The 20,216-nt window shown below is 52.8% G+C and overlaps 2 protein-coding genes across 3 annotated transcripts; one reads left to right on the forward strand and one right to left on the reverse strand.

Moving 5' to 3' along the window:
- Positions 1-1,117: 1,117 nt before the first annotated feature.
- On the reverse strand, positions 1,118-11,426 carry LOC138648477 (quinone oxidoreductase-like). Of its 2 annotated transcripts, none has more exons than XM_069738288.1 (9): positions 11,337-11,426; positions 6,782-6,898; positions 6,084-6,236; positions 5,521-5,684; positions 5,351-5,402; positions 3,846-3,995; positions 3,628-3,729; positions 3,119-3,214; positions 1,118-1,909 (listed from the first exon to the last, which is right to left on the reverse strand). In XM_069738288.1, the coding sequence occupies exons 2-9, from the start codon at positions 6,890-6,892 to the stop codon at positions 1,748-1,750; spliced, it is 990 nt and encodes a 329-aa protein (XP_069594389.1). In that variant the 5' UTR covers positions 6,893-6,898; positions 11,337-11,426; the 3' UTR covers positions 1,118-1,747. The 2 variants fall into 2 exon arrangements, with proteins under 2 accessions (XP_069594389.1, XP_069594391.1); XM_069738290.1 differs by having other exon boundaries at positions 6,782-6,911; positions 11,337-11,415.
- Positions 11,427-11,545: 119 nt separating this feature from the next.
- TYW3 (tRNA-yW synthesizing protein 3 homolog) lies at positions 11,546-19,523 on the forward strand. The gene is made up of 6 exons (XM_069738291.1): positions 11,546-12,121; positions 13,805-13,885; positions 14,280-14,378; positions 14,924-14,995; positions 16,479-16,612; positions 18,975-19,523. Exons 1-6 carry the CDS (start codon positions 11,900-11,902, stop codon positions 19,174-19,176), a joined length of 810 nt encoding a protein of 269 aa, XP_069594392.1. The 5' UTR covers positions 11,546-11,899; the 3' UTR covers positions 19,177-19,523.
- The last annotated feature ends 693 nt before the right edge of the window (positions 19,524-20,216 follow it).

Below are 20,216 nucleotides of genomic sequence, written 5' to 3' on the forward strand. Positions count from 1 at the left end.
CGATGCACTGCATATTCTGACTCCTATCATTGCTCTGATGCTCTGCGTGTCCCGACACATTCTATCATATCTGTGATGCTGTGCGTGTCCTGACTCTGTTCTACCATAGCTGTGATGCTCTGCTTGTCCTGACACCATTCTATCATAGCTGCGATGCTCTGCGTGTCCTGACACCATTCTATCATAGCTGCGATGCTCTGCGTGTACTGACTGTTCTACCATAGCTGTGATGCTCTGCTTGTCCTGACACCGTTCTATCATAGCTGCGATGCTCTGCCTGTCCTGACAAATTCTCTCATAGCTGCGATGCTCTGCGTGTCCTGACACCATTATATCATAGCTGCGATGCTCTGCGTGTCCTGACACCATTCTATCATAGCTGCGATGCTCTGCTTTTCCTGACACCGTTCTATCATAGCTGTGATGCTCTGTGTGTCCTGCATTCTATGGTATTTTTTTCCCGTGAAATATGTTACTATTATGCAAAAATAGTAAAAACATGTAAATATGTGGTGCAGATTATTTATCTTTATCATTGAGATCCCGTTTAAAGGAATCATGAAAAACTTGTATGCTGCAGTTTACAGTCAAAAAGTTGCAAATATTAGCCTTTTTTTTCCAGAACTTCTTTCACTACTTTTATAAAGCCCCAAGATGAGGTTTGGTGAAGATCTATGTCAGCCTGAGATGCAGCTGTCCCTGGAATCATGTGTCCTAGGACCAGCACCACGTGCAGGATGGGCACAGCTGCCCGGTCAGACTCCACGCACAGGATGGCCCGCCGCAGCCCGGACTGACTCCACGCACAGGATGGCCTGCCGCAGCCCGGACTGACTCCACGCACAGGATGGCCCGCCGCAGCCCGGACAGACTCCACGCACAGGATGGCCCGCCGCAGCCCGGACTGACTCCACGCACAGGATGGCCCGCCGCAGCCCGGACTGACTCCACGCACAGGATGGCCACTATTGCCCGGCCTCTTTGCAGAGATGTTTCTTTGGCCGCACCACCTAGCAGCAGCCATAATGTATTTTTTCCTATTATGGTTGTGGAAAGTTTTTCCTTTTTCCTGAATTGTTTATCAGTAGTAATGAAGAGTCACCGTAAAGTGCAAACATGGAGGGAAGCTGCCGTGCCAGTGCTTTTATTATAGTGATGATTGACATGTAATCCTGTGATAATCCTGTCCCCGGTCATCCCTGCAGTGTGAACGGCTCCTGTACATACAAAAGGGATTTCACACAAAATATTCTTATTTGTTGTAAGGCCGTCACCAATGCTGGCAGCTACGAGCGCACCCGAGGGTGGCGGGGCTTTGTATAAAGTGCTAGAAAAACATGGCGCCGGAGAATTGATATTGGTTCTGCAATCTGTATCAAGCTAAGTGGTGGTCCGACTCCCAGCACCCCACCGTTCAGCTGATTTTTGGCAGCGCAGCGTCAGACAAGCCCAGGTACAACCAAAGGATATTGTACCAACTCAAAGATGAGGGAGATACAAAGCGTCTCTGATATATTACAGCCCCCTCTGCCACCAAAGTCTCAGAAAACTCCCCCCTTAGATGCCATAGACATATCGTGGTGGGGGTGGGGGGTGATGGCTGCAGCCTCCTGCATTTGTTTTTAAAGGTTTTTCTGTAACATGTAAAATCCAGTGATGAGGAATCAGGCAGTGATCAGTTAACCCCCCTTCCCCCAAGAATCATAAGTGATTAGGGTTCTATAATCACAGCCAATCAGAAACAGGCTCAGATCACAAGCACCATCTTGCCGGTGGCGCCGCTGTTCTGGATGATGTCCTCGTGGGCCTGAGCTGCTTTCTCCAGCGGATACTCAGGACCAATCAGCGGCCTCAGCCATCCGCTCTCCATGCCCCCGAGGAGCGCGGCTCCAGCCTCCTTCCAATCCGCCTAAAACCAAAAACATCTTTGTTATTATAGATCATTTTACAAGGACACAGATGGCCGCCAGCCCCATGTGCATGAACGGACATGTGATCACAATGGGGAGAGGAAAGTCACCTCTGCCCCCTCCAGACTGCTCTGGCAGCAGCTTATGGTCCGGAGAACCACAGGCCGGATCCACTGCCACAGACTATTCCTCCCACCAGCGGAGACTCACGGCAGAGCCCATGATGCAGATATGAATGTAGCCTTTACAGTGATGTGTAATCTTAAAAGGGATGCAGTACTATCTGTGCCTACAACAGGCACTGGGGGACAACGGGAAAGCAGTACTATCTGTGCCTACAACAGGCACCGGGGGACAACGGGGAGGCAGTACTATCTGTGCCTACAACAGGCACTGGGGGACAACGGGAAAGCAGTACTATATGTGCCTACAACAGGCACCGGGGGAGAACGGGGAGGCAGTACCATATGTGCCTACAACAGGCATTGGGGGACAACGGGGAGGCAGTACTATCTGTGCCTACAACAGGCACCGGGGGACAACGGGGAGGCAGTACTATCTGTGCCTACAACAGGCACTGGGGGACAACGGGGAGGCAGTACTATCTGTGCCTACAACAGGCACTGGGGGACAACGGGGAGGCAGTAGTATCTGTGCCTACAACAGGCACAGGGGGACAACGGGGAGGCAGTAGTATCTGTGCCTACAACAGGCACCGGGGGACAACGGGGAGGCAGTACTATCTGTGCCTACAACAGGCACTGGGGACAATGGGGAGGCAGTACTATCTGTGCCTACAACAGGCACCGGGGCACAATCATTTCAGCTTTAGGTGAAAAAAAAAAGAGGGAGGTAGTACTGTCTGTACCGACTAGAGCAAATACTGTACTACTAATGTTATTTACGAGGGAGAAACAGGAAAGCAGTACTATCTGTGTGTATCATTTACAAAGAGGGACACAAATGCAATACGACCTGTGCCTACATCTTTTACAATCTACGTTATTCATAGAGAGGGGAAGGTAGTACTCTCTGTGCTTATTTCATTTACAAGGCAGCAGTACTATCGGTACCGACATTATTCACAGGGAGAGACAGGATGGCAGTACTATCTGTGCTTGCATCATTTTCAGGCTGATCTTGGCTTTTCTCTCATACGTGTATAGAAGACGCTATGTACACTGATGCCGATCGCTTCCTGCCGTTACCTTAGTAGAGCTGAATAGTGCGACTCCGGTGATGCTGGACTCCTTCATCATTGTGTCTCTGGGGTTTATCTCGATGGGACCGCGGCAGCCGATTATCTAGAGGAACGCAGCCGTTATTAGACAGAACCATGTTGTGGGGTAAATAAAAGATGCATTCAGTGAAAAGCTGATTTTCTGGACTTTTTAAGAGCAATTATCAGAGCTGCCCACAGCCGGTGCCCCCATAATTCACCCTACAGGGGGGATGTGGCCCCGCTGGAGCAGGACTAGTCCAGTAGGGAGAAGTACCAATGTCATGGACCCAATGATGTAGGACTACTACCTCCATCCTGAGGCACTAACCCCTTTAGGTTTCCTCCCTGAAGAGCTCATGTGCATGATTTTCCTCCATGAAATATTAGAGGTGAGTCTCCGTACACATCCGGTCCGTCGCCCCAAAATCAGCCGCTTACGGATCCTATTTGCTCAAAGCTGTGAGGGGCGGACATGTCAGGACTGGGGGCACCTACCATCACTCGGCCGCCATATGATAGGAGTTTCAGGTCATTGCTCAGGTTCACATTGGACAACATCTCCAGGATGACATTAACCCCGTCCTCTCCGGCAGCCTCCTAAATATTAGAAAGCACAATGCATCTCTCCATAATAAATGGGGTCATCCAGTTCCCGGACGTCACTTATACCGGGGGGGTTGGGGGTTATTATAGTATACAATGCGGACACTGACCCGGATCTTCTCGATGTAATCCTTCTCCCTGTGGTTGAACACCTTGTGGGCTCCATTTTGTAAAACCAGATTTAGCCCCTCGGGGCTGCCGGCGGTCCCGAATACCTTGAATCCATGGGCCCTGGCGATCTGACAAGCCGCTATCCCCACCTATAGGGGAGAGAAGGAGAGGTAAGCAGAGCAGCGCGGACCACCTGACATCTACTTAACCAAGAAGAACTGAAGTCTTACAATCCACGTCTCCATTACCCACCGACTACCCTGCACCATCATGGCCGCTGGCATTAACGTCTTCACTACTCTAGACCACTCCAATACCACCAATTCTGGTATTAACCCATCATTGCCATAGACCACCAGGATAGTAGTAACCCATTCCATTGCACTAGACCAACACAAACAGGCCACCAGGGACAAGGCCATTCAAACCCTTCCCCTGGCCACCAGGGACAAGGCCATTCAAACCCTTCCCCTGGCCACCAGGGACAAGGCCATTCAAACCCTTCCCCAGGCAACTAGGGACGAGGTCATTCAAACCCTTCCCCAGGCCACCAGGAACAAGGCCATTCAAACCCTTCCCCAGGCAACTAGGGACAAGGCCATTCAAACCCTTCCCCAGGCCACCAGGGACAAAGCCATTCAAACCCTTCCCCAGGCAACTAGGGACGAGGCCATTCAAACCCTTCCCCAGGCCACCAGGGACGAGGTCATTCAAACCCTTCCCCAGGCCACCAGGAACAAGGCCATTCAAACCCTTCCCCAGGCAACTAGGGACAAGGCCATTCAAACCCTTCCCCAGGCCACCAGGGACAAGGCCATTCAAACCCTTCCCCAGGCAACTAGGGACGAGGCCATTCAAACCCTTCCCCAGGCCACCAGGGACGAGGTCATTCAAACCCTTCCCCAGGCCACCAGGGACGAGGCCACTCAAACCCTTCCCCAGGCCACCAGGGATGAGGCCATTCAAACCCTACCCCAGGCCACGCAAACCCTTCCCCAAGCCACCAGGGATGAGGCCATTCAAACCCTACCCCAGGCCACGCAAACCCTTCCCCAGGCCACTAGGGACAAGGCCATTCAAACCCTTCCCCAGGCAACTAGGGATGAGGTCATTCAAACCCTTCCCCAGGCCACCAGGGACGAGGCCATTCAAACCGTTCCCCAGGCCACCAGGGATGGGGCCATTCAAACCCTTCCACAGGCCACCAGGGATGGGGCCATTCAAACCCTTCCACAGGCCACTAGGGACGAGGCCATTCAACGCCTTCCTCTGAATTCCCACCTATTTTCTCGTGTACATTTGGGTACATACTCTAGCCCCGTCCTCTTTCCACAGAGCACCACATGGCAATCCTAACCCCTCAAACCCACCCACTATGGAAACCACGATCGCAGCTCGTACTTCTTAAGAGTAGAAAATGAAGAAAGATAAAACAGGTAATACAATATTAAAGTTCCTCGGTAGAAGAGGACAACTCCCAACATCCACTGGTCACATTACTCACCCCGCCACTGGCACCATGTACGAGGACCACCTCCCCGGGTTTGCCTTGTGCCCTATGAAACAAAAGACAAAGCTGTGAAGTTCTGCAGACTGACCGCACAATACGGTGTTAGAAAAGTTTTAGAAAGTTTCAGAACTTTTCTCGCTTCATACTTGACCTATGACCCTCACTTTGTGATCAGCGCCCTGTAGGCAGTGAAATACGGGACGGATATGGCGGCCCCTTGCTTGAAGCTCAGCTGCTCGGGAAGGGAGTACACGGCCTCCTCAGAGACGACTGCGTACTCCGCGTATCCCCCTGTGATTGTACCGGTGGTGAACACGCGATCTCCTTTCTGCACAACATGAAAAAGGAAATATTAATAAAATGGGACCCAGAGGTTATGGGGGCTACGTGAGGCATCTGGGGGGGGGCGCCTCCATACAGGCGGTCGTGTCCGATGCTGCAGCTCAGTCCTCAGCGAATGGGGCCGAGGTGCAGGACCAGGCACAGACATAGCTATGAGGTGATGAGATCATCATCATGGGGGTCCCTGGATTTTGACCCCCCCCAATTATTAATGGGCTGATACACGACATCAGTATTAAAGTCACGTAAAATCCCTTTAAAAGGGTTGGGTTGTCCAGCACCGCGCACGTCCGCATTGGAAAGTGATCAGCTTATCATCGGGGGAGACTGTCAAAGCAGAGCGGGATCGTCCAAAGCAGAAAGCCCCTTTAAGAAAATCAGTTACCTTAAATGCGGTCACGTTTCTTCCGACATCCTCCACCACCCCCGATACGTCAGAGCCGGGGATGTAGGGCAAGTTTGGTTTCCGGGCGTAGGTGCCAGCTCTGATGTACGTCTCCACGGGGTTAATTCCGCAGGCGTGCACTCGGATTAAAACCTTTTACGGAAATGACGAAAGAAAGAAAAAAAAAAAAAAAAAAAAAAAAAAAAGAGTCAAAGCTATAACGGACAAGGACAGGATCGGAGGGTCTCCATCAGGGGCCACGTTCCTCTGTCTTGGCATTTCATGCACAAGGTGACTGACAACTCTGGGGGCCAAACTTCTTAAAAGGGGTCATCCAGGAGATAGTGAAGGCCAATTCTTAGCAGAGGTGATAAATATCAGATCTCTGGGGGTCCGTTGCCCACCAGACATCAGCTGTTTGAAGCTCCAATTGGGGGGCTGGATATAAACAATAAATAGAGCTGAAACATCACAGCGCCATTCAGTGGCCGCTCTCCGGTACTGCAGCTCAGCTCCTATTGAAGTGAATAGGATGGAGCTGCAATTCCAAGGACAGACTCTAAAAAATGCGCTTTAATCAGCTGTTCGGTGGAGGTGTCAGGAATCGGACCCCCACCCATCTGATAAATCAAAGTCCTAGAAATAGCCTTTAAGAAAGTCTCCACACTTCAGCATTGCTCTAGGAAAGACATCTTTACCTGCTTCTCTCCTGGTAAAGGCACCGGGACATCAGTGAGGAGCTTCAGAACCTCCGGTTTCCCAAACTCCGAGACCCGAATCGCCCGCATGAGTCTTCCCATAGAAGCCATACTGGTCTGAAAGACAAATCTATAGGTGATAGAAAATATTAAGATCTCGGGAGCCACTAATGAGGGGGGCATTCACCCCCCCTCCTCTCAGAGGGGAAAAGTTATATCTACAATAGCCGGCCCGGTTCCGGATAGAAATATTGGAGTGTTTAAAGATCCGATAGTGATGGCACATACATATTCAACTTCAGGGCTAATAGGGGAAGAATATGCATGTTTTCTCACAGCACCAGGCTATAAGCCCAAAATCAATAGTGGCCAGATAACGGACGTCAGCCATGTCATGTTTACCATCTATGGAAAGGTAAAAATCACAATAAAAAAAATATGACGGCGATCTCAAATTTCTGAGATCATGAGGAGTGAAGTTATTACTAATGTTGGGAATTTCATAAAATCTTGAAGGGCTGCGGACATCCCACAACCCGACCCACGTGAGGTCATCTTGGGGGGGGGGGGGGGGGGGTTGGCAAAACAAAGGTGCTGATAAAAGTTCAAGGCATATTATGACCTGTGTTCCTATAGAGAGATACACGTTGTCTATGCATGGGTCCCGTTCACTGAACTTCTCCAATTGAAGTGTTCTCCTTTGCTAAACTGAATCATCTCTGTGATCGGCGTAGTAAGTTCTTTTCTTAAACCTGTTTTATTGCATGTAACTGTATATGTTGTATTGTTTTGTCCCCTTTGTACACTCTTTCATATATGTTTTATTAATGCTGCCTATAGTTCTGGATTCAAATGAAAATGTAATATTTCTGTTCCTTTTGTTCTGTAAACCACACTCGTGAAAGCCATACGTTACATAGCAGGCCTCCAGTCAGCTGGTATAAACGGCTGGTGGAGGAAGCGAGTAGTCTTGCGATATTGTGGCGCTAGCAGTGAATGTACCGGGGGTATATAACACATATCCCATGTGTGGGAATCGGAGGTGTGTATACCATACACTCACTGTTCATTTCCAGGTGACCGGCCTATTAGTGGAAACAGCCTGCGGCCTCCTGTGTATCGTGTAATTGCCCAGACGATAGGGGGCCGTAGAGGGCTGTTCATGACAAAGATAACAGGGGGTTGGAACTGAGAAGACCCCCCTGCCTGTGATCTGCGACACTATAAAATCCACCTATATACTGCCCTGATCTACAGACATGAAGACTAATAACACTGCCGGCTGCAATCTAACAGATAATTTATTTTTGTCTTCTGGCTGAAAAATCCTCATCTAAAAGCGGCTTTGAAATCCAGTCACTTTTCATGAGGCAGATTTCTGCTGCAAAAAACATTTGCGCTACAGACGCATTAACCCCCTCCCCCCCCCCCCTCATTTAAAGAAAGGGAACGTTTGTTACAAGCAGATCTGAATGACTTAGGTTCACATTGCGTTAGTGGCTGTCCGCTGACGGAATCCGGCACTAACGCAATGTAACGGATCCGTTAGCGCACCCATTGACCGCAATGTATGTAGCGCATCCCTAACGCATGCCATTATTGGCATGCGTTAGTGATGTGCCGTTATTTTGTGACGGACCTCGAACGCTGTCTGCAGCGTTTTTTTGTCCGTTCCCGCTAGCGCAGATGGAGCGTCTGTGCTAGCGCGATCGCTAAACGCGATCCCTTTTTGGCCATTGCGTTAACGCAGTCCGTTAGCGTATGCGCTAGACGGACTGCCTAACACAATGTGAACCTAGCCTTATGAGGCTATTGCTGCAGAATCCACAACAAGTGAAGCATCAGAAGAGCCAGCAGGAGCGTCCCCTGAGCCTGCACTCACCTCTGTCATACATGTGGCTGTTTGTTTGTCACCGCACCAGAACCAGAGAGTCCCCGGTCTGTACAAGTCCTTCTAAGAGGAAGCTAACTTGGAGCAGGGGTGCACACGGGGCGCTCGGCTCTGCTACGTCCCAGGGCACACGGGGCGCTCGGCTCTGCTACGTCCCAGGGCACACGGGGCGCTCGGCTCTGCTACGTCCCAGGGCACACGGGGCGCTCGGCTCTGCTACGTCCCAGGGCACACGGGGTGCTGTCCTTGGCGCTCAGCTCTGCTACGTCCCAGGGCACACGGGGCGCTCGGCTCTGCTACGTCCCAGGGCACACGGGGCGCTCGGCTCTGCTACGTCCCAGGGCACACAGGGTGCTGTCCTTGGCGCTCGGCTCTGCTACGTCCCAGGGCACACGGGGCGCTCGGCTCTGCTACGTCCCAGGGCACGCGGGGCGCTCGGCTCTGCTACGTCCCAGGGCACGCGGGGCGCTCGGCTCTGCTACGTCCCAGGGCACGCGGGGCGCTCGGCTCTGCTACGTCCCAGGGCACGCGGGGCGCTCGGCTCTGCTACGTCCCAGGGCACGCGGGGCGCTCGGCTCTGCTACGTCCCAGGGCACGCGGGGCGCTCGGCTCTGCTACGTCCCAGGGCACGCGGGGCGCTCGGCTCTGCTACGTCCCAGGGCACGCGGGGCGCTCGGCTCGGCTCTGCTACGTCCCAGGGCACGCGGGGCGCTCGGCTCGGCTCTGCTACGTCCCAGGGCACACGGGGCGCTCGGCTCTGCTACGTCCCAGGGCACACGGGGCGCTCGGCTCTGCTACGTCCCAGGGCACACGGGGCGCTCGGCTCTGCTACGTCCCAGGGCACACGGGGCGCTCGGCTCTGCTACGTCCCAGGGCACACGGGGCGCTCGGCTCTGCTACGTCCCAGGGCACACGGGGCGCTCGGCTCTGCTACGTCCCAGGGCACACGGGGCGCTCGGCTCTGCTACGTCCCAGGGCACACGGGGCGCTCGGCTCTGCTACGTCCCAGGGCACACGGGGCGCTCGGCTCTGCTACGTCCCAGGGCACACGGGGCGCTCGGCTCTGCTACGTCCCAGGGCACACGGGGCGCTCGGCTCTGCTACGTCCCAGGGCACACGGGGCGCTCGGCTCTGCTACGTCCCAGGGCACACGGGGCGCTCGGCTCTGCTACGTCCTAGGGCGCACGGGGCGCTCGGCTCTGCTACGTCCCAGGGCGCACGGGGCGCTCGGCTCTGCTACGTCCCAGGGCACACGGGGCGCTCGGCTCTGCTACGTCCCAGGGCACACGGGGCGCTCGGCTCTGCTACGTCCCAGGGCACACGGGGCGCTCGGCTCTGCTACGTCCCAGGGCACACGGGGCGCTCGGCTCTGCTACGTCCCAGGGCACACGGGGCGCTCGGCTCTGCTACGTCCCAGGGCACACGGGGCGCTCGGCTCTGCTACGTCCCAGGGCACACGGGGCGCTCGGCTCTGCTACGTCCCAGGGCACACGGGGCGCTCGGCTCTGCTACGTCCCAGGGCACGCGGGGCGCTCGGCTCTGCTACGTCCCAGGGCACGCGGGGCGCTCGGCTCTGCTACGTCCCAGGGCACACGGGGCGCTCGGCTCTGCTACGTCCCAGGGCGCACGGGGCGCTCGGCTCTGCTACGTCCCAGGGCACGCGGGGCGCTCGGCTCTGCTACGTCCCAGGGCACGCGGGGCGCTCGGCTCTGCTACGTCCCAGGGCACACGGGGCGCTCGGCTCTGCTACGTCCCAGGGCACACGGGGCGCTCGGCTCTGCTACGTCCCAGGGCACACGGGGCGCTCGGCTCTGCTACGTCCCAGGGCGCACGGGGCGCTCGGCTCTGCTACGTCCCAGGGCGCACGGCTCTGCTACGTCCCAGGGCGCACGGGGCGCTCGGCTCTGCTACGTCCCAGGGCACACGGGGCGCTCGGCTCTGCTACGTCCCAGGGCACACGGGGCGCTCGGCTCTGCTACGTCCCAGGGCACACGGGGCGCTCGGCTCTGCTACGTCCCAGGGCACACGGGGCGCTCGGCTCTGCTACGTCCCAGGGCACACGGGGCGCTCGGCTCTGCTACGTCCCAGGGCACGCGGGGCGCTCGGCTCGGCTCTGCTACGTCCCAGGGCACGCGGGGCGCTCGGCTCGGCTCTGCTACGTCCCAGGGCACGCGGGGCGCTCGGCTCGGCTCTGCTACGTCCCAGGGCACACGGGGCGCTCGGCTCTGCTACGTCCCAGGGCGCACGGGGCGCTCGGCTCTGCTACGTCCCAGGGCACACGGGGCGCTCGGCTCTGCTACGTCCCAGGGCACACGGGGCGCTCGGCTCTGCTACGTCCCAGGGCGCACGGGGCGCTCGGCTCTGCTACGTCCACTAATCAGTTACTCGCTCGCACACACGACCTTTACTCCGCACCCGGTCGCCCCGTCTCTCCGCCATTTCTCTCAGGACCTGGGAAGAAGAATCTCAGGAGTTTCCTCCTTGCCCTCAGCTGAGATATAGCCCTGTATGTGCAGTCTGCAACGAAATCACTGCTGAGACTTGTAGTTCTACACATACACGTCCACACTATGTCCTATCAGTATAAGGCTCCATGCGTGCTGTGTATAGCACCACAAGTCCCAGCAGCTCAGCCTTCCCCTCAGTCTCTGCTCCGCCGCTCACCTCCAGCCGTCACCTCCCGGACTCCTGGTCCCCGTCAGGGTCCTGTCACTATACTCTGCCCGGGGGGCGTGTCCTCTGGTGTCAGGTGACCGCACGCACAGACGCGTCTCCATATTTCTTAAGGGAAACGTAGTCTCAGCGTGCTGCCGTCACGTGGCCCACGTACGCCCTCAATGATACGCGGAATGGAGAAATTTTGACCCACCTGAGGCTTCCGTAGCCAACATGGCGGCCCCCAGGGTGTCACGTGATTGATCTTGCAGTTCTAAAGAAGATAGAAACCTGAAATGTGCTGAGCGGGGGATAAACGTGTGCGACCCCCTATATGGGGATAGAAGCCCCCGATCAATGGACTCTGGATGAAGACCTGCTGTGAGGGATCCGGTGACCGTCGTCTCATGTCACCCTGGTCGGTTCTTACAGGGACCACAGTAGACAGTGGCAGACACCGCTGTAGGGGGACGTATAGGACCCCACTCAGGACCGGGGCCGGCCGCGGGGTCCTCGTCAGCCCCCAATAATCTGTCGTGGAGATTCCGCCTGATCTGCAGGGATCCCACAGTATGGAGGAGGTGACGACAGGTAACCAGGAGGATCCGCAGCCTCCGTCCGCAGCGTCCTGGGGACTGTTCACACACTGGAAGCAGCAGGCCTCGCGGAAGGCCGACCTCAGTAAGAAGGGCAGTGTGGACGCGGACATAGAGGAGATGGTGCGGGACCTCAACCTGCAGAACTGCTACTTCACCACCAGCTCCTGCTCCGGGAGGATCCTCCTCAGAGACGAGGTGAAGGGGCCGACATCTTATAACCCCGGCGGCATCCGAGGAGGATGACCAAGGTCCGACACATTATCTGTACTGTCAGCTGTGTGGAGGAGTACCGTCTCCTTACAGATGTGTCCTCACTATATACACAGTGCAGACATCGGAGGTGAAACTGAGCAGCTGCCCTGCAGAGAAGGGGCGATGGCACTTACCCATCTGCTGCCGTCACTTTGTTGCTGGCATCTTCCATCTACATTTTCTTGGTGTTATCACTTTCCGCCCCGACCTGCACATGCTGCGGCCTCGAGGGCAGTGACCTGTGCCCGCTGGGGGGCGAGCTGCCCGGGTTCAGTCAGTGCTACAGAATCCACTTTATTCCACAGTAATGAGACCGCACTCCACTGCAGCTATTGGCAATTGATAGGTTGCAGACCCACGGAATAGACTGTTCTAGAAAATTTGTGCACCCAGTGATCTGTTTGTCTAAATGTAAACTTTTCCGATGACTCTGATCTCTGGATGTTTCCTAGAGTGATGCAGTCCAGTGATCATTCTTATGGTCGTTTGATTTGCCCTCACTCTGTTCTACAGATAGAAAGTTTCCATCAGGCAATAATCGTGGTTCCTGAAGGAATGAATAGAGCAGCTAGAATCTGACAGCAGCTGTATGATAGAACTGGCCGGCGTGTGACGGCTGCTCTTGAGGGATCGGCTGCTCTTGAGGGACCGGCCGGCGTGTGACTGCTGCTCTTGAGGGATCGGCTGTCGTGTGACGGCTGCTCTTGAGGGATCGGCTGTCGTGTGACGGCTGCTCTTGAGGGATCGGCTGTCGTGTGACGGCTGCTCTTGAGGGATCGGCTGTCGTGTGACGGCTGCTCTTGAGGGATCGGCTGTCGTGTGACGGCTGCTCTTGAGGGATCGGCTGTCGTGTGACGGCTGCTCTTGAGGGATCGGCTGTCGTGTGACGGCTGCTCTTGAGGGATCGGCTGTCGTGTGACGGCTGCTCTTGAGGGATCGGCTGTCGTGTGACGGCTGCTCTTGAGGGATCGGCTGTCGTGTGACGGCTGCTCTTGAGGGATCGGCTGTCGTGTGACGGCTGCTCTTGAGGGATCGGCTGTCGTGTGACGGCTGCTCTTGAGGGATCGGCTGTCGTGTGACGGCTGCTCTTGAGGGATCGGCTGTCGTGTGACGGCTGCTCTTGAGGGATCGGCTGTCGTGTGACGGCTGCTCTTGAGGGATCGGCTGTCGTGTGACGGCTGCTCTTGAGGGATCGGCTGTCGTGTGACGGCTGCTCTTGCAGGACTGGCTGTCGTGTGACGGCTGCTCTTGAGGGATCGGCTGTCGTGTGACGGCTGCTCTTGAGGGATCGGCTGTCGTGTGACGGCTGCTCTTGAGGGATCGGCTGTCGTGTGACGGCTGCTCTTGAGGGATCGGCTGTCGTGTGACGGCTGCTCTGGAGGGATCGGCTGTCGTGTGACGGCTGCTCTGGAGGGATCGGCCGGTGTGTGACGGCTGCTCTTCCGGGACCGGCTGGCGTGTGACAGCTGCTCTTGTGTGACCGGCCGGTGTGTGACGGCTGCTCTTGCGGGACTGGCTGTTGTGTGACGTGCATGTTTTATTGGTTCATATATTGAGCTCCTGTTTATGTCTTTCAATTTTCTTTACATTTTGCTGATTGTACATTTTTCTATTAAATCCCCACAGAATCCTGACGTGTCCTCAGTTCAGAAGCAGAACTGCTCGTGGCTCTTTGTAACTCATGATTTCTGCATGAGAGAAGATGTGGTGAGTGTGCGCCGTGGGGTACGGGGCAGGGAGTGTATATGTCCTGGTGACCATTCTACCAATATGTGATAATGGATTCTGGGAGTTCAACTACCATAGCCTTCACCATCCTAATGTAAGTGCTACAGCTCAATCACGGGATTCCCTGCGGAGCAGCGCTCTCGTATACTCACTCTGCAGGGCACTGCAGCTCTGCTCCATTCACATTAATGGGACTGTGTTGCAGGTCTCTTCAGTGTCTGTTATATTGGCCCCTGGTACGCACACTGATTGTTAGAGGATTGGTTCTGAGCCTGGGTAGATCACAGCTGCATCCTGCTGATCGACAGGTGTCCTGGAATCGGGCCAAAGAGATAGGAATACTTTCATAAACCTAATCCCTGTTTGTGCTCAGATTTCAGGTCTTCAGAAGGCGACAGGAGATGCGGTGCTGAAATTTGAACCCTTCGTCCTCCACGTACAGTGTCGTGAGCTGCAGGATGCACAGTTACTGGTAATTGTGCACATGGTCAGATGTAGCAGAGCCGAGTTTACACTTTAACGCTGTTATGATCTAGTAACCTCCGTTTCTATTATTGAATTTACAAGATTTAAAAAATAACATTCTTCCCTGCAGAGAAACAAACCTGTCCTCGGGTTATAAGTGGTGTTACAGGACAGGTCTACTCATGTTAATGGAGCTCCGTGGACCGGTCTGCATCTGTGACTAAAAGCAAGCAGCCGTACCTTTCTAAAAGCTAATTCACACAATCGCATATATTGGCTGGTAGTTTGGGGGAGGAGATCTATGGTCAGACTAGACAGGAAAATATGTCCACTACAGTCATGTGAACTGGCCCTTCTCCTTGACGATCCCTTTAACTTACTGAAAAGACAGTGTTTCTATGACTAGCACAGCTCTGCTACATCTGTAATTTACGTTATATAAACCTGTGGGTTTGTGTAAGAGGTAGAGAAACTCCACTACAGGCAGCAACCAATGCAAATTATGGCAGAAATCTTTTCTGATATTAACGTTGTGTCTCGCACTTCCTCCAGCACGGGGTCGCCATTGATTCGGGGTTCAGGAATTCGGGAATAACGGTCGGCAAGAAAGGTAAAATTATAATGGTGAGTATCTGTCTCTGCAGTAATGTATTGGACAAGAATGGAGAAAACCAGCATCAGATGGGGAATGAAAACCTCACCTTTAGGCTGGGGCTGCTATTTGGTAACACCAATCATCAGGCTCTGCCCTCCTAAATCACAGCATGATGTAGGTTAATGTCGTCCCTTTGTCACCAGCAACTTGCATAAAACCCAGTGGGTTTGTATGTTTTTTGATATCTGTATGACGTGGTTGCAGCAGCTGAACACATAGCACTAGCATCAGTTTTTTCTCAGATCTTTCCTTTCAAAGGGTTGTCCACTAGCAAAATAACTTGTAGAGATGGGAACATGGCGGTGTTAATAAAGCAAGCCCACCCAGCCCCCGCCTCGTCACCGTACTGCTGCTGGTGTGATCCCTGTTGTTTTCCTGGCTTCCTCTTCCGGTCGTGGGGGTGTCGACTACTGAGGTTATGATCTGACTGACCAGATAAACCTTCTTTTGGCCCTGGATGTTTGGTCACAGAGATCACCTGACGCCCTCCACTGTAAAGGTACCTTCACACTGAACGATATCGCTAGCGATCCGTGACGTTGCAGCGTCCTGGCTAGCGATATCGTTCAGTTTGACACGCAGCAGCGATCAGGATCCTGCTGTAATGTCGCTGCAGAAAGTCCAGAACTTTATTTCGTCGCTGGACTCCCTGCAGACATCGCTGAATCGGCGTGTGTGACGCCAATTCAGCGATGTCTTCACTGGTAACCAGGGTAAACATCGGGTTACTAAGCGCAGGGCCGCACTTAGTAACCCGATGTTTACCCTGGTTACCAGCGTAAACGTAAAAAAAACAAACACTACATACTTACCTTCTGCTGTCTGTCCCCGGCGCTGTGCTTTCCTGCACTGGCTGTGAGCGCCGGCCAGCTGGAAAGCAGAGCGGTGACGTCACCGCTGTGCTTTCCGGCCGCTGTGCTCACAGTCAGTGCAGGAAAGCACAGCGCCGGGGACAGACAGCAGAAGGTAAGTATGTAGTGTTTGTTTTTTTTACGTTTACGCTGGTAACCAGGGTAAACATCGGGTTACTAAGCACGGCCCTGCGCTTAGTAACCCGATATTTACCCTGGTTACCAGGGGACTTCGGGATCGTTGGTCGCTGGAGAGCTGTCTGTGTGACAGCTCTCCAGCGACCAAACAGCGACGCTGCAGCGATCGACATCGTTGTCGGTATCGCTGCAGCGTCGCTGAGTGTGAAGGTACCTTTAGTCAAAAGACCAAAGGGGACCCCGGCAGCATCATGGAAGAGCCCTCTCTCTATAGTGGGTGAGTTACCGCAGGGCAGCTGAATCTCCCAGGATCTAGTGAGGCCGAGATGGGTTCACATGTGATGGAGAAAATCTCCAGTTTTCACCCTGCGCATTGCAAGTGTGTAGAGGTTTGTTGTCGCTGCTGTAGTCTTTTATTTTGCCTTTCAATCCAATTTGGCTGAGATCTCTTCCTGTATTGCAGGCCGTGCGGAGCACACATTGTCTGGAGGTGCCCTTAAGTCACAAGGCGAAGTGTCTGGTGAGCGAGGAATACATCGACTTGTTAGTGCAAACCGCAAATCAGAAGTTGGAAGAGAACAAGAAGAGGATTGTCAGGTGCTGCTCCATGTGGATGTGGGATCTATGCATCGTCGTATATGGGGGCTGAGTGACTATGGGATGGAGTGTGAGTTGCCTTGGTGGTCAGTGGGATATAGTGAGTCGCCGGGGTGGTCATTGGGATGGAGTGTGAGTCGCCATGGTGGTCAGCACTCGGCCCCCTTTGTCTTCACTGGACAGCAGTACCTCAACCACCTGCTGCGCAGAGTCAACTGCAGCGCAGCTCTACTCAAGTTAAAGAGGTTGTCCACTACTTTTACATTGATGGTCTATCCTTAGGATAGGCGATCAATGTCTGATCGGCCAGGGTCTGACACCTAGCACTGCCGCCAATCAGCTGTTACTGCCGCTGGCTGGAAGTACTCCCTTAGGCTTCTTTTACACTTGCCGTGTTTTTGCAGCCCGTTTATTGGGCCGCAAAAATTAGTCGGAAATTGAACTGCATTACTGCACTAGAAATATGAAAAATGAGAGCGTTTAGCGCATAAAAATGGCCAATTTTATGTGTACCTGGTAGCCTCTTTACGGCATCTCTCTTATACCAGGTCCTACACTTTCCTTTCCTCGCTGAGAATAAACGTCTCCATCTGAATGGGTGCCTGTGAAACCTCTTCTTAGACTAAATTTCTCTCTTACTTTGGAGGGGTAATGGACCTGCTGCGATAAAACACCTGTGGCTAGGAGGCAGAGTGCTCGGTCAGAAGGCTAAAGAATACATTTAAAAAAACTGATGTTTTGGATGTGACGGTCAGTGGCTACCATGCACACATAAAATTGGCCATTTTTATGCGCTAAACGCTCTCATTTTTCATATTTCTAGTGCAGTAATGCAGTTCAATTTTCGTGTCTCATGTTTGCATATTTTAGCGTTGCATTGTGCTGCCTTATTTACTTGGCAAAAATTAGTTGGAGTGCCGTACACCGTATGGCCGGGAGGGCCATATTTACGGTCGTGAAAAAAATATTGAGCCTGCTCAATATTTTTTACGGATATAGCCCCCATTGAAAATCAATGGGGCCGCAAAAACAATGGAAGCTTGTTTATGCGGTGCACAGTGATGACCGTATTTGCTGATCGCCTGTTTTTTTTTTCCTACTATTCGAAACCAGAAAAACGGCAATCAGCAATATTTTTGCTGCCTGTTTTTGCAGCAGATCGTAAAAATTACGGCAATACAGCCCACAAAAAACGGGCCGCAAAAAACCTGGCAAGTGTAAAAGAAGCCTTATAGACCTGTACTGTTTACTTGTATTGGCCTGGGGCTTGGTATTACACATCCACCTCATATTGTTATGCATAGGAGGTGGATGTGCAGTACTCTGTGGCATCCACTACAAGTAGACAGAGCATCTCTGTAAGGGAGTAATTCCAGCCAGCGGCAGTAACGGCGGGGGTGCCGGGTGTCAAAACCTGGCCGATCAGACATTGATCAAGTAGTGGACAACTTCATTAATGGGCCCAGCTGCAACCATCTCATTCTGATTCTGAGGATTGATGGGGTCTGGGATGTTGGATCCCACTGATCATACAACGAGGCATTTGCTAAATGAGATGTAAATAATCCTATTTTTGGTTTCAAGCGTCGGGCCAAAGCACGATAATCATAGGGAGCTGCAGTATTCGTGTCCTGGTGACCTTGTTGATATTATTATATAAGGAGTAGTGATGAGTGAGTGTACTCGTTGCTCGGGTTTTCCTGAGCACGCTCGGGTGATCTCCGAGTATTTATGACTGCTCGGAGATTTTGTTTTCCTTGCCGTGGCTGCATGATTTGTGGCTACTAGACAGCTTGAATACATGTGGGGATTTCCTAGCAACCAGTCAACCCCCACATGTACTCAGGCTGGCTAGTAGCTGTAAATCATGCAGCTCCCGCGATGAAAACTAAATCTCTGAGCAGTCATAAATACTCGGAGAACCCGAGCGTGCTCAGGAAAACCCGAGCAAATCGCTCATCACTAATAAGGAGTCCATTCACTGCAAGGAACTGATCATGGGGTAAGATAATTTTGGGGCATTTGTTTCCTCGTACACTATGAAAGAGGCGGGGATGAGACTTTATAGGATTTTTTTTTTTTTTTTTTTTTGCATTTTCTGCATTTGTAATTGTTTAAACCATCAATCAGTACATTATATGGTAAAATGAATGGTCTTATTTAACACTTCAACTCGTCCTAGAAAGTACAAGTCTCCATGTTGCGCTGCGGACGAGAAAAGAAAAAAGTTCTTGCTTTTGGAAAAAGGGGAGGAAAAAAATCAAAAGAGCAAAAAGGACAAATCGCAGTTGCGATGAGTTAGAATGAATCAGCAATGTGCTGTATCCCACAAACAGCCCTGATCTGTTCTCTATTTCTGCAGATTTTACCGCTGCCTCCAGAAGGCTTTACACCAGAGGAACCATGTAAGGGGCACAGACGGTGACCAGAAGTCTGAGCGGCCGGTGTATAATCGCCGGAGGAGACGGGACATAAGCAAGACCAGCAGCCAGTGTGAGGAGTCTGCGGATGATGAGGGGAGCAGTGTCTCGGTATTTCATGACCTGACGCTGCAGGATTTGTGATAACATGGGAACAAGTCATAAACTGAGCAAAGAACTGAGCGATCCAGGATCCGTTGTGCAGGGCTGCTCTATCAGTAATGCATCCCATCCCCAGCAGGTGGCGCTGTCCACAGGACAATACAAGGCAGGTGACATTGCTGCTGTGGGCACAGATGTAGCAGAGCTGAGCTCGCCATTGGGGTGCAAATCTGGTGAACCTAAACTTTATCTCCTGTTGTCAGGAAATGTGTGTGTGATACGGCCAGCAGCCGGACGGTCGCCTCTTCTAAGGGAAAAAGGAAAATCTAAATCTTTTTTTTTTTTTTTGTTTTGTTTTTATTCATATAAATTTCTATAACAAGACTGAATCTTTTTTTAGTTATCCAGTCCTTTGTTTCTTCAGTGGTAACTGGCTCCTAAATGTGTGTGGAGGTCGCGTATCCCCATCTCTTCTTAGAACTGTCGGCACATTTAGTTTCAGGCGCGTGCTGCAGTCTGTGGCCAGATCCAGCCACGGATTTTACTGACATGCTCTTTCTGTGGCCACTAGGTGGCGTTGCTCCACGTATTGTTCATGATCCCTGATTCTTCATTTGCAATCTTTAAAGGGACACTGTCACCTGAATTTGGAGGGAACAATCTTCAGCCATGGAGGCGGGGTTTTTGATTCATCCTTTCCTTACCCGCTGGCTGCATGCTGGCTGCAATATTGGATTGAAGTTCATTCTCTGTCCTCCGTAGTACATGCCTGCACAAGGCAAGATTGCACCTTGTACAGGCGTGTACTACGGAGGACAGAGAATGAACTTCAATCCAATATTGCAGCCAGCATGCAGCCAGCGGGTAAGGAAAGGGTGAATCAAACACCCGAAAACCCCGCCTCTATGGCTGAAGATTGTTCCCTCCAAATTCAGGTGACAGTGTCCCTTTAAGCCGTCCTCGTCTTGCCCTGTGCGCTGTCACATTTTGCACTAATTGCATTAAAATGGTGCACGATTGCTTGATAAATTTGACACAAAGTCGCATGAGAACATATGCTTGAGTGACCTCGGCATTACAGT

Source organism: Ranitomeya imitator, chromosome 8 (genome assembly GCF_032444005.1).
Source record: "Ranitomeya imitator isolate aRanImi1 chromosome 8, aRanImi1.pri, whole genome shotgun sequence".
In the NCBI taxonomy this organism is placed as follows: Eukaryota; Metazoa; Chordata; class Amphibia; order Anura; family Dendrobatidae; genus Ranitomeya; species Ranitomeya imitator.